Source organism: Populus nigra, chromosome 14 (assembly GCF_951802175.1).
Source record: "Populus nigra chromosome 14, ddPopNigr1.1, whole genome shotgun sequence".
NCBI classification, from domain to species: Eukaryota; Viridiplantae; Streptophyta; class Magnoliopsida; order Malpighiales; family Salicaceae; genus Populus; species Populus nigra.
In genome coordinates, this window is record NC_084865.1 from 367,825 (window position 1) to 382,745 (window position 14,921).

A 14,921-nucleotide genomic window follows, 5' to 3' on the forward strand; every position below is an offset into this window, starting at 1 on the left:
CAAGCTTGGAAACTCGCCAAAGAGGAACTTAAAACCATAGATGCGGGCAATGGAAAAAATAAAAGAAAAATTAAAGATATGGACTATGATCACTCCTAAAGAAAGAGAAGAGTTGGTTACTTCGAGATTATATAGGTATCTTTGCTTGGTCCTACAAGGATGTGCCTGGTTTGTATAGGGTACCACTAGTAGAAGGATGCAAATCGGTTAAGAAAAAGTAAAAATTGAAAAGCAGTGGAACACCGGTTTTCTAGAGGTAGTCAAATATCCACAATGGGTGTCCAACATAGTGGTATTACACAAAAAGGAAGATAAAATCAAGGTTTGTCTACCACACATAGAGATGTTAGTTCACAATGCAGCATATAACTCCACATATTTTGATGGATTTCTGGGCTACAATCAGATAAAAATGGCGTAAAAGGATAAGAAAAAGACAACACCATGGGGAACTTTTGCTACAAAGTCATGCCATTTGGTTTAAAGAATGCTGGGGCCACCTACCAAAGGGTTATGGTGACTTTGTTTCATGACATGATGCACAAAGAGATTGAAGTATACGTGGACGACATGATTGCTAAATCTAGAGAGAGAGAGAATCATGTCCAAATATGGATCCCGACAAAGTAAAGGCTATTCAATCTATGCCACCTCCCAAGACTGAGAAAGATGTGAGAGGTTTCTTAGGAAGGTTGAATTACATTGCTCGGTTTATATCTCAATTAACCACAACTTATGACCCGATCTTTCGTTTGTTAAGGAAGAAGAACCCTGGAAGTTGGAATGAAGAGTGCGAAGAGGCTTTTGAGAAAATCAAGCAATACTTGTTGAATCCGCCCCTGCTTGTTCCTCCCTGTGCCAGAAAGGCCGTTGATATTATACCTAACGGTAACAGAAACAACAATGGGATGTGTGCTTGGGCAACACGATGAAACTGGAAGGAAGGAAAGGGCCATTTATTACCTGAGCAAGAAGTTCACGGAATGTGAGTCTAGGTATACTGTGATTGAGAAGCTGTGTTACGCACTGACATAGGCTGCAAAGAGATTACGTCAGTATATGTTGCACCACACTACGTGGTTAATTTCCAAATTAGACCCGTTAAGGTACATTTGTGAAAAACCCTATCTATCTAGCCGAATTGCAAGATGGCAAGTTCTATTGGCTGAGTATGACATAATATATATGACAAGGAAAGCTGTGAAAGGGAGCGTTATTGCCGATCACCTAGCTGACCATGCTATGGAAGATTATGAGTCATTAGACTTTGAATTTCCCAATGAAGATGTGTTTGTAATCGAGGAAGAGAAATCAGATTGGTGGATTATGTACTTTGATGGTGCTGTAAATGCATGTGGTAACGGAGCGGGTGCAGTGATAATCTCTCCTGATAAGAAGCAGTATCCGGTTTCAGTCAAGCTACAGTTTGGGTGCACCAACAACACGGCTGAGTATGAAGCTTGCATTCTCGGTTTAGAGGCTGCATTGGAGCTAAACATCAGAAAGATAGATGTGTATGGAGACTCAATGCTGATCATTTGCCAAATAAAAGGAGAATGGCAAACCAAGGAAGAGAAGTTAAGGCCTTACCAAGAATACCTGTCTAAATTGGCTAGAGAAGTTGAGGAAATAAAGTTTACCTATTTAGGAATGGAGGGAAAACATTTTGTTGATGCTTGGGTCACATTAACTTCTATGGCTAGAATAGACTTTGGGCACAAGGTACAACCGGTACACAGTGATATCAGAAATAACCCAGCTCATTGTTGCTCAGTGTAGAGGGAAATAGATGGAAACCCTTGGTACTATAATATCAAGAACTTCATCCAAAAACTAGACATATCCCATGAGGGCATCCAAAATCAACAAGAAGACGTTGAGAAGGTTGGCAAGGGATCTTGATGGGGAAACTTTGTATAAGAAATCATCGGACAGAACTTGGTTGAGATGTTTGGATGATGTAGAGGCAAAAAGTGGTGAAGAAATTTATTGAGAGAGATTTGATTTGTCAGTATGGTCCACCAGAAAAAGATAATAATTGATAATGCCCAGAAATTCAATTGGCAAGATGATAATAGAACTCTGCACTAAATTGAAAATCATGCATCCCAATTCCTTGCCATGTAGGCCAAAGATGAATGGTGCGGTTGAAGCTACTAACAAGAATGTCAAGAAGATTATTTAGAAGATGGTAGTCACCTACAAGTGTTGGAATGAAATGTTGCCATTGGCCCTATACGCGTACCGCACCGCAGTCTGAACCTCAATAGGAGCCACCCTATATACGTTGGTATATGGAATGGAGACGGTAATGCCTTTAGAAGTGGAAAACCCCTCATTAAAAGTATTGGTAGACTCTAAGTTTAGAAGAGGTGGAATGGGTAAAAGTTAGATATGAATAGTTGAATATGATCAGTGAAAAGAGGATAGTTGCAATCTATCATCATCAAGGATGGCCTAATCATATGATAAGAAGGTCCGACCTCGAGGATTCCATGAAGGAGATTTTGTGTTGAATATAGCCTTTACCAGAAGAGGATCAAAGTAAAAGGGCGCCAAACAAGGAAGACCCTTACTTGTTAAAGAAAACATTCTCGAAAGGAGCTTTATTTGTTATCTAGAATGGATGGAGAAGATCTAGTTAAATCTATGAAGGCTGACTCTATAAAGAAATACTATGCTTCCCGATCAATAAAAAAGGTGCAGCCATGAATTCTCTTTGTAAAGAACCTTTTTTTCATAAAATGTATGATCTCATAGCATTTGAAATCTTTTACTGAAAAGAACTGTTTTAATGCATGACTAAGGAGATGACTCCATAAATTGGAGAGAATCACCTACTTAGATTAAAAATAATCTTGAGCTCGCTTTATCAAATCACCTACTTCACCCAATCCATCTTATTCGACAAGAATGATAATATAAGCAGCTCATCTCATATGAAAATATTCTTCTTTGTAAAAGCTAGATTTCCAAGCAACACATTTATCTTTCACATAATCAACATGAATATGTTGGAATTATTTTAGTTTTTCTAGGAGCAAGCATGCAAGATATAATTAATGATGTAATTATCCTATTAAATTGTTATAAAAATACTTATTGATGTTATCCTGTTATAAAGTGACATTAAATTGTTTTTCTAGCTAATATGCTGTAATTGATGTTATTAGGACTTTGATTTTGTTGGCTAATATTCTTTGGAGTTTTAGGCCGCTCATTCCTCTAGATATTGTCTTCTACTATTTGCCGGGGGCTATGAAGTTTGTGTGATGGGACCTTGACATTAATGAAGAATTGTAGCTTGAAGTGTCCATCTTTTCTACCCCCATGTTTTCTCCTATTGGCCATCTGGTCTTCTATTGACTTGGAGAATTCAGAATGAAGACTCCCTAGCTACCGTCTTCTATTGACTTGGTAATTAAGTAGACAGTGGTCCTAGCATCTTTAATTATTTACGCCTCAATTGAAAACAAAAAATAGGAAAATTCAGAATGAAGACTCCCTAGCTACCGTCTTCTATTGACTTGGTAATTAAGTACCGTCTTCTAGGCATCTTTAATTCTTCGTATACAAAAATATCAAGTGAATCGAAGAGTACGGAATGCAAAATTCTTCTTAATTAGCAGGAAGCTCTAATTTCTTCTTCAATAATCCCTACATGTTTAGGCAACAATTACCTTAGCTTTACAATATTAGAGAATAATATAAATCATATTCTGAGACCTTACCTAATAGTTCAAGTTATTGGGTTGAAATGGTTCCTTGACATGATATCAGAGCCTTGATGACCAAGCGGTCACGAGTTCGAATCTCACCATCCTCATTTATTTGATAAAAAAATTAAACATAAAGTAATGTGGACCTGTGCAAGTTTCAAGCCTAAAGAGCTTTCACTTGAGGGGGTATGTTAGAGAATAATATAAATTGTATCCTGAAACCTCACCTAACAGCTTAAGTTATTAAATTGAGATGGTTCCTTGATATACAATTCGACTTGTGGATTCTAATGTTCAAATGGATGACGACTGCTTCTCCATCCATTTGAACATTCATTCTTTTAGCTTAATTACTACAATCTTTATTAACCATATCGTGTTTTCCTTTACATTAACTTTCATAATTTGCCGAATCCAATACAGAGCCCTCTATTTTCTTTCGTGGATACTTCGCTAAAATGGAAGTATTTCTTCTCCCAGCTCCCTGGATATGGAAGGTTATTCGTATCTTATGCCTGAAAAATATTTATTTTGTTTTATTATATATAAATATTATTTTTTTATTTATAATTATATTTTTCACTTGTTGTGAAAAAAAAGTTAATACAACCTACATATTTAATTTTTTGTGTTAGAAAAAAAAATTGATTCGTAATGAGACAAGTTGAATAGATAAATTAATAATTTTTTTGTATGTATTTATAGACACAAATTAATGATTTTCAATTTATATAATTAAAAACATACTTAGATGAGCTGATTTGAGAGATTATAAGTGTTTATAAGGACATGTGAATCCTTAAGTTATTTTTTAACATAGTAGAAAAAATGATAATATTACAATTACTACAATAAAATATCATTTCTTTTTAGTCTTTGTATAATATTTTTTTTCAAAAAGCAAATGTTGACAAAAAAACGGAAAAATTACAAAAGAATAAAGATAAGAATAAAAAGAATTGTATAAATAGACCAATTGTAAAATGATGAATATTCCAAGTATAAAGAATAAAAAAATAATATTTTGTTTTTCAATAAAAATGTAAAGGAAAAAAAAATTACAAAAAATTAAAGATAAATAAATAATGATAAATAAATCAAGTTTAAAGTGATAAATATGCCAAGTATAAAGAGAAAAAAAAATTAAAAAAAGTTTTGTCATCACTATACCCAGTACCTGTTGCAAAAAAAATAAATTATAATTATATCATTTATACAGTAATTTACCATTTTCTTTATAAATGTATAATTTTTATTGCATACTAAAAAGATTAAAAATAATATAAAGAATTGGGTGTGCATGAAGTCCAATTTGCCGCACCTAATCCTTCTCAATTGATTAAAATTGCCTTGTCATTATCCCCTTTTTTGGTCCTTGTCCTTACTTGACGACCACTACCTTGACTTAATAAATGCGGGAAAGTCATAAAAGCTGCCCTAACCTTCTTTGGTGGGAACCCTTCATGTAATTTCATGATGCTTGACCCTAACCGGTATTGTTCTCAATGCTGAACAAGTATGGTCTCAGATTTAATGCTAGTCACTTGTTAAAAATAAATGCAACTCTTGTTTTTTATTGACTTTTTTTTCACAATATATATATATATATATATATATATATATATATATATATATATATATATATATAATTTTTATGACTTTCTTAATAGTATTTGATCTTAAGATTATCTGTTTGGTTGATGGCATTGGACAAGAATTTTACCATAATCCGGGAATGATCTTATTATATAGAGATTCTGCTGGCATTAGTCTTAGAGATTATTTTATTCATACAAGCTGCAACACATATTATTTAATTTGCTTATTCTATTCATTGTATAGTATTCTCTCAGAATCCTATTGATAATAATAATAATAATAATTAAAAAAAGAAGAAGCATATTTGATATAAAACAGTGGCTTAGCGCCATCATTCCAAATGAAGTTGAAAACAAGCTTGAAATTGAAAACTGGTGCTAATTAGTTTGTAAGAAATTGAAGGGAAAAGCACAAATATAGTGTTCAAGCAAAAAAATGTTTCAACCTGACATTTGCAATATCCAGAAGTTAAGCTTTTACATGAATTTTGAATTATGTTTTTAGCTATCGAAGTTTTTTCAAACTTGTTTTCTTTTCAACAGATGCATGCACCATGCCTTTGGAGCAATAAAAGGCTAAAATTTATAGAAAAACCACTCAACAGATGCATGCACCATGCCTGAAAGAGGGAAGACATGGTCTGCTGTACTGAACTTTGGCCACATTGAAACAGACCAAACTTGTTAAATCGCCACGATTTATAAGTGTTGAATGTAGAATCCATCATAAATTAGATAAAATATCAAGTGAATCGATCGAAGGGTACTGAATGCAATATATTTTAATTAGCAACAGGCACTAATCTCTTAAGTCTTATCTATGTTTTAGGTTGCGTGTCTCAACATTTATTCAATGAGAATGGACCCAAGATGTCCACTAGCTTGATTTTGCAACTGGTAGCCATAAAACTGGCTTCCCCTTTCAGTCGTGCGAACTCCTCATGTAATTTCCTAATGCTTCATTAACCACGCAATAATTCGTAGAGTTGACCCATGATAGATCCCTTTCGTATTGAATGAGGATGGACCCAGTTAGATGGTTTTTATAAAAGAGTATTGTTCTCAAGACCACGCATTATATTTGCCGAGTAACAATCCATTATTTCACTTCCCTGCAAGTTTTCTCTCGATGTTGAGTGGAATATCAAAGCACCATTTCGGTGCATATCCAGCCCTTCTTTTTCTAGTCATCCTAGCCGGCCACCAGAGTTGCAGTGCTAGAAAGAACAGTACTGTTGACTGTGCCCCATCTTGTGGCAATATCCATATTAGCTACCCTTTCCGACTAAGTACCGATCCCAATAGCTGCGGCAACAAAAAATATGAACTTACTTGTGAAAACAACCGCCCAGCTTTATACTTAAAGGGGGTAAGATATTATGTCCAGGCAATCAATTATTACTCTGAATTCACAATTCAACTTGTGGATGCTGATGTTCAAAAGCATGGTTGCTTCTCCATCCCTCGTCATTCTTTTATGATGAGATATCTCAACGGCGACAATATTGATCATTATTATCCATATGGTGTTACAGTTTACGGTTCCTCTTTTACATTAGTTTTTATAAGTTGCCAAAATCCAATACCGAGTCCTCGATTTAATTCCGTCAATACTTCTTCCTGCAAAAATGGCAGTATTTCTTCTCCCACCTTCCGCCACGTGGAAGGTTATTCCTATGTGATGGTTGCTGAGCATATATACGTTGCTGACGTACCGGACGTATGCCGTATAAATTTCATTTATGAAGCGACTTCATCAATTACTGAACAAAAAAATATTACCAACATGTCTTTGATAGATGTCCAAGATATTTTGGCGTATGGCTTTGAGCTTTCATGGGAGCAGGATGCTTGTGGTTATATCAAAGAGAACGGCTCCATCCTTGATGACGCCATCATGCGCGCCTACTGTGGTGATCCACGCAGTACGTTATTCTCTTTCTCTCTCCCTCAAATCACCTCATCTGAATACATAAGAAGTATATGTTACCATGTTTGGTATTAGTACCGTCCTTTTGCACCGATGCGGTATTTGATTAATTAACTGCGTTGTGGTGACTTTAAAATCCAAATTGCATAGTAAGGATGAACATTACTTTAATCAAAAGGTTAGACTAACAGTTTATGGGTACATTTTATATATAAGCATTAATTCACTTTCTCATTTTATTTTATTTTTCATTTATTTTTTTTATATGGGATAGTTATATACCACTCACATAAACATCCAACAAATCTCTCCATTACATGTGAATCTAACCCATTCAAACAAAACTTCTCTTCCCTCTTCAAAAAAAAAAAAAAAAAAACACCTATTCATCTAGGAGCTCGTACCCATACCTTTTGTTCCTACAGGGATGACTCGTGGAGTCGTGTGACATTAGGAGCCGCATCTTGCTACTCCAGGAGTCGTCCGCTCTTAACTTAAAAGTCTAACTAGCTATTCACTTTTACCATAAGATAACAATCATGAAAGTCAACCATGTTATCTCTATACTCACCCTAGCCAATATTGTGTCATTGTTTATACAAACACATGTCATAAATACTTGTGCCTTGCTGAGCTATCGGCTCTTATACCACTTGTTGGATAGCTATATATTAGGGAGTCACTTAGGCCAACACTTGGGCTTGCACGCATGAGAACTTACACATAAGAGATGAACACTATTTTAACCCAAAAGCCCAGACTAATGGATTATGGGTTCATCTTATATGTTATATATTTATTTTTGAATTATTTTTTAAATTCGTTTTTTATAAAATTTTAAAAAATAAAATAAAGACTAATATTTTAGAAAAAGCAAATTAGAAGGATTTTAAATTTAGAAAAAAAATCAATCTGCAATTTTGAAGCCTAATTGTACTTTATTTTATAAAAAACTTGAGAGATAATACAGATTCAAAGACAAATTAAATGATTATCGGATAAATCTGCTTAAAAATTAAGTTTAAAGATATAACTAGATTTTTAGTAGGTCAATTTGATTTAATCATGGACGAAATTAAATTTTAATTACGTTTAAAAATTAATTTGGATCCAATTAAAAAATTTAATTAAGTGCAAAGACTTAATTATATTTTAAATATGTCAAACTAATTTTATTATGGGATTTAATTGGTGAAATATTAAGTTTGAGAGCCCGCTTTGGGTTTAATTAAGAAGATTGGAAACATAGGTGATCAAATTTAATTTTTATCAAGTTAATTGATTGAAATCAGGGGTAAAATTGCATGAAAATTAAAGTATTATAATCATTTAAGAGTTAAATTAAAGAAATTTACAATCAAATATTATTTTGCTAAAATCGTAGAATTATGGGAATACAATTGATCAATATCTTTAAGGGGTTTCAATTAATTTTATTCATTTGACTCATTCTTTGTTTTTTTTTTTTAATAAACACAGGAATTGGTTCTCCCATCAAAGTTGCAATAGGTAAGCAGCTCTTTCGAATGGTTTTTTTTTTCTTCAGGTCCACCCAGTACAGGATAGAAGTGGGTAATTTGAAATAATTGTGATCAAACAGTTTTCAAAGAAGATTATCACTTATATTTTCTTATTTTATCCTTTTCTTTTGTTTGAAATGTAGAATAATAATAATAATAATAATTACATGGACCGTTAATATGTATGTCATCCTTTCAAATGACCATTGCAAATGTGAGAAACAACACATTTTGTTTCCTTTCTCCATGTATGGCTTGATGACCTGATGGTGTTTTATTCTATATAATATCTCAACTTTTTTATACTATTGGTATCATCCATAATTAATTTATAAGCCCTGGTAAACAGTACTATCAAGGCCACCTGGTCTCTTTAACAGCTGTTTGTTTTTCTTGCAGATTTCCTGGCTAATCGTATACTCGCTTACGTTGGTAAGAAGATTTCTAGTTATATATATAAATTGTTAAACATGGAAGGTAAATAAGGTGTAAAACATTAAAGGTGTGGATTGGAGAGAGATAGATCTTTAGAAACTTCAGTACTATTCAAGAATATTACGTAATCTTTCCATCTATAACTTGAGAGATTACATGTAAGATGGTACGAGGTTGATTATGAAGTGAGTATATCCACTTGACTTGGTTAATAGTTCGGGTCTCGGGTTTTATGGATCAACCCAGAAAAATTAAAAAAAAATATTTAAAATTTTAATATTTTATATAAAAAAATTAAAAAAAAATCCATGTAAATATAGGCTATACATATTGTAAATAATGAAGTTTAAAAGAATATTTTAAAAAAAATTTTATCCTACATTAAAAAAATAATTTTTTTTTGAAAACATAGAGTATAATTAAATAGTTTTTTATCCTTGTATTTATTTTAATTATTTATTTTTATCACTGTGTTTTTATTTTCATCAATTAACTCTTGTGTTCTTTAAATTCATTTTATTAACTTTTATCCAATTAATTAAATAGGTGGCTTATATAAACTATCACTTCTACTTTATATACATATATGATATTATTAAATACTTTGTTCAATTATTTATGAAATGACTCTTTATATTCATGTAGGGCTTTTATCACTAAATAAATTGTTTTAGATTTAGTTTTATAAGACAATTTATTTGGTGATTGTTACCAATTAAATTTCGCTTTTCTTAGGGGGCATAGATGCAATACTTAGGATAGATCTTGTAATGATGCGGTAATTATCTAGTGATCAAACAGATGTAGATTTCACATTTACATAGTCAAAATAAAGATTAGATCAAATTAGAAAAAGACCAAATAAGAGACTAGTTTAAACCAAATAAGATTATGCTCTCCGAATGATGATCCACTGTATCAATAATTATTTCAGTTCCATAATTTCTCAGTACATATCTTCTTAATTTTGCTTTAAACTTTCTAAGTCTATCTCTAGCTATCATGTTTTGCACAAAGCATATCGTTTTATTTAAATAAAACAACATCATTTTGGTGTTTAAAGAATAAAAAAGCTTTTAGAAATCCCTATCTCTAAATAGTTCTCAAATTTTTATTTAATCGATCAGGTTCTTGATTGAGATTTTGACAAACAAACTTTTCATTTCTTCAATTTAGTCTCTGTTTCGGTTAATTTTAGTCTTTAAATTCATGCTCCTTTTCCAGTTTGGTCTGTAGCTTTGGATTTCTTCAATCAAGTCTTTAATTACCCATCAAACTTTAATATTTATGCAATTAAACCCATGATTTGACCAAATCAACTCTTACAAATTGCAATTCGACCCTTAAACTTGAATTTCTTTCAATTAAAGCCTAAATTGACATAAAAATCAATTTTTCTTGCAATTAAGCCCTCCATAAATTTAATTAAACCTTCAAAAAAATCTAATTGAGTCCTTAAACATCCAATTTTGAATTTTTCTTCCTCAAATTAAATTTTCTTTGCCAATAAAACCTTCATCAATCGAAAATATATTGTTAAATTTTAATATTTGTATATTTGATCCTCCTCAACCAATCTTTGGCTATTTTCTAGGTGTTTCGGTATCCTCTTCTCACTGATATATTTTTTTAGTTTTTTTCCAACAAGTTTTTATTTTTTTGTATTTTCTCTTTTCCTCCTCTTTTTTTTTTCGTGTGGGGACTTCAAAAAAAAAAAGTAACAAAAACTTCATTTGAATATCAAAACAGACTTACATGCTCTTTCCTTCAGTTAATTTCATGAATTATTAATCTTATAATAATATCCTGAACATTGACACAGTTTTCTTTTCCTTGAAATGTAGCCATATGGCCGCTAAGCAGGTATTTACAAGGTGAGGACTATTGATGTCTTATTTATTACGGTTCAAATTAATTCGCAAAACGAATACATATATATTTTTTTATTTTTATATATATATCTTGGATTTGATACATATACCTTAGGCTTTTCCTTTAATTTTTTTATATCATGGCTTGTTATTTATTCATCAAAATTTTAGACGCTGACAACACCTTTTTTATTTTTTTTTTGGTGAATATAGATAGCTTCTGGATTGAATATAACAGCTTTGGTGAGTTTTTTTTTTTTTTTGGGTGAACCTAAAGGGTGGCTGGATAAATGTATATGTGAGTTGTGATATATGAGAACGAAGCCTATATATATATATATATATACAATATTTCACATATTTTCTTCACTCCTTTTCTGTTAATGTAGGACAACCGCGATTGGAATTCACCTTTTATATAAACGGTGAGGATTAGTTCAAGCATGTTTTAGTAGGCTCATGACTTACAATCTTCCTCTTACAAAAATGGATGTGAATTTTAGTTAAAATCTCAATGTTAGTTTCTCTCTTCAAATTAGAAGAGAATGGAAACAACAAGTAAAACAAGTTGATGAAATTTTCCAAACTTTTTTGGCTTACAGAGAAGGAGTGTCTAAGGCAACTATCCAAAGCAACTGTCAAGAGCATTGCTCTGATGTAATATTGTTTGTGTTTCTTAATTAGTTTCTATTTGTTTTCATCCTCTTCATGTATTTATTTGGCAGGAGTTTCTACTACGAAGACGATCTCTTCAGATTTTCTAAGCACTCTCATAGTTTTGCTCCTTACCCTACTTGTGCTCCTTGTTCCCATCGGTAAGTATTCTCCTTTGCTTTCTTGGACTAACTATGAAACATTAAATTTATGTATTAGGACGCAAAACCATTAATTATGTGTGCAATTAATATTATCTCCAAGCTTTGGTTCTTCAATGGTTAATTTCATCCATTACCTTTTGCTTATTTCCATAATTTAAATTGTTAAAAATAATAAGTCTTTCAAATTTTAATTTTTCATTTCAATTCTAATTACTCGATCAAATTTATATTGTTTTAGCCTCAAATTAAATGTCTATTAATATCCTTATATTTTTTTTATTATAAACAATGACTTATAATGCAATTCAATGAATAACTTTTAATCATATAAAATTATGCTGAGTATTTTTATTTATTTATTATAAACTTTATTGCTGGTATCGTAGAAGCACATCAATACTGGCATGGATTCATTTTTAAAAGGTGTTTATTGGATTAATCACACATTTCATTTCTATACTCTTGGTATTTTCTTAAAGTCACCCATTTATATTAAGCACATAAAATATCTACTCTTGATATATTTTGTCAATGTGGTCTCTTATTTACGATTCTATCAATTTTCCCTTTAAAAATGGATAACCATAAAAAATATAGAACTTCAAGCTCAAATTTTATCAAAAATAAAACAAATATTAAAAAAAAAAACTAAGAAATATTATAAAAACAAATGAAAAATATAAATTTAAAAATTACTAAAAATTTTATATCAGATCAAAAATAGAAAAAATAAATAGAAAAGCCTCTAGAAAAAAAAAATGGAGTATTTAAGATTTATTAAATATTAAAAAATAAAAAATGTAAATAAATAACAATGACTTAACATTTTTTTATTTTTTATTTTTCCCTATTTAGAAAAAATAATATTTACAATACTCCATTGTGTTTCTTTTTCTAATGGTTTATCAATTTCAGTTTTCAATCTAATTTTTTTTTCAAATTTTGAATTTTGATTTTTTCTAATATTTCTCAATTGTTAATTTTATACAATGTTTTTAATTATTCTTTATTAAAAAAGAAATTATGCATAAAATTCTATATTCTTGACATACGGCACATTTAATGGAAAAATTGATCAAATCAAAATCACAATAGAGGGATCATATTCAAAATATCTAGAGTTAAGGGACTGTATAAAAAAATATTCAAAATTATCCCATTGTTTATTAGAGTTCTGAGTTTTAAATTAGAAGATTAGGATGCAATTAAAGAACAAATTAAAGTTTGAGGACTCGTATTAATGACTATTCTAACAAATAAACAAAGAGATTATAAGGTAATGAATAAAATATCAAATCAATATATAAGATGACAAAATTTGAAAACAACATATATAGACAAGAAAAACTCGATATATATATTTTAAATATATGTATGCTTTGCATTTTCCCTAAAATCAATTAAATCTCAGTTAAATTGTATTTGGTGATAAGAATTTCAAATTTGAAAAAAATCAATACCTTTATGGATACATGTTTGAATTAAGAATCACAGTTTCATTTTGAGAAACAAAGTATTTACATGGCAATCTAATAACAAAAAATATATTTCCATAACTGATTGTTGTTCTTATAATGTCTATATGCAGGGATATATCATATATTATTATTCATTTGTGGGTTTCCATGTCTGATAACCTTATTGGTCTATACATGGCGAAGAAGGCATTTATCAATGTATGGTAACATAGAAGAATTCTTGCAAAGTCATGATCATAACCTCACGCTTATAAGGTACTCTTACTCGGAGATTAAGAAGATAACTCACGGATTCAACAACATGTTAGGTAAAGGAGGTTATGGCTCGGTGTACAAAGGAAAGCTTCGTAGTGGCCGTTTGGCGGCTGTAAAAATTCTATGCAAAGGAATAGCTAATGAGCAAGAATTTATCAATGAAGTTGCCACCATTGGAAGAATTCACCATTGCAATGTGGTGCAGCTCATAGGCTTTACTGTTGAGGGCTCGAAGCGTGCCCTTATATATGAGTTCATGCCTAATGGATCTCTTGAAAAGTATATTTTTTCTAAGCAAGGTTGCATACCGCTGAGTAACCAGAAAATATATGAAATTTCTCTTGGTGTGGCTCGTGGCATTGAATATCTACATCAAGGTTGTGACATGCAGATTTTGCATTTTGACATCAAGCCTCACAACATTCTTCTCGATGAAAATTTCACTCCAAAGGTCTCAGATTTTGGACTTGCAAAATTATATCCAACTAATAATAGCGTTGTGTCCTTTACTAAGGCTAGAGGAACGTATGGATACATGGCTCCTGAGTTAAATTTCAGAAGCATCGGAGGCGTCTCTTACAAAGCCGATGTCTATAGTTTTGGGATGTTGTTGATGGATATGGTTGGGAGAAGAAAATATATGAATGCATTGAAAGATCATTCAAGCCAGATGTACTTCCCTTCATGGATTTATGACCAGGTTAATGAAGGAAGGGATATACTTGAAGATCAAGCGACAGAGCAAGAAAAGAACACAATAAAAAAGATTACTATTGTGGCATTATGGTGCATACAATTGAAGCCTATTGATCGTCCCTCGATGCACAAAGTTATACAGATGCTTGAAGCAGATATTGAATCTCTACAAATGCCTCCTAAGCCTTTTCTCGTTCCACAACAAACATCAAATGATGATAGGATCAATATGGCTAATCCAACAAGTTTAAGAGATGCGTCAAATGTTTGTAGCATTGATTCTTCATATCAGTTTGGTCGTTGATATAAATACTCTTGTATGTTTTTTTATTTAAGTAATATGTTAAATTTTGTATGCCTTAACTATCTGAATTTTGATGATAGTCAAAATCATATGGGTGTTTGTTAAAACTGGCAATTAACTAGCTTACAAAGCATCCTTTATACACTAGTCATGTATTGTTCGCACATTAAAATGTGAATTTCTAAAATTACTTAATGTTTGTTCCATTATGACATTGTTTCCTTTTATTTTATTTTACTTTATTTTTATTAAAAATATGGAAATGTATGTAAGTTATTTGACGCATATGCATCCCTT

The 14,921-nt window shown here is 31.4% G+C and overlaps 1 protein-coding gene across 3 annotated transcripts; it reads left to right on the top strand.

Annotated features, from left to right (window-relative positions):
- The first annotated feature begins 6,412 nt into the window (after positions 1 to 6,412).
- LOC133673036 (rust resistance kinase Lr10-like) lies at positions 6,413 to 14,692 on the top strand. 3 transcript variants are annotated; one of them, XM_062093639.1, is made up of 9 exons: positions 6,413 to 6,686; positions 6,953 to 7,242; positions 8,727 to 8,756; positions 9,167 to 9,199; positions 11,047 to 11,076; positions 11,287 to 11,316; positions 11,463 to 11,498; positions 11,799 to 11,888; positions 13,480 to 14,692. In XM_062093639.1, exons 2-9 carry the CDS (start codon positions 6,999 to 7,001, stop codon positions 14,622 to 14,624), a joined length of 1,638 nt encoding a protein of 545 aa, XP_061949623.1. In that variant the 5' UTR covers positions 6,413 to 6,686; positions 6,953 to 6,998; the 3' UTR covers positions 14,625 to 14,692. The 3 variants fall into 3 exon arrangements, with proteins under 3 accessions (XP_061949623.1, XP_061949620.1, XP_061949621.1); XM_062093636.1 differs by having other exon boundaries at positions 6,413 to 7,242; XM_062093637.1 differs by lacking the exon at positions 11,463 to 11,498 and having other exon boundaries at positions 6,413 to 7,242.
- The last annotated feature ends 229 nt before the right edge of the window (positions 14,693 to 14,921 follow it).

Coding starts and splice junctions, on each gene's coding strand:
- LOC133673036 (XM_062093636.1), top strand. CDS start 6,447: ATGTTGAGTGGAATATCAAAGCACCATTTCGGTGCATATCCAGCCCTT. Junction 11,317..11,462: donor GATTGAATATAACAGCTTTG/GTGAGTTTTTTT, acceptor CTGTTAATGTAG/GACAACCGCGATTGGAATTC. Junction 11,889..13,479: donor TGTGCTCCTTGTTCCCATCG/GTAAGTATTCTC, acceptor GTCTATATGCAG/GGATATATCATATATTATTA.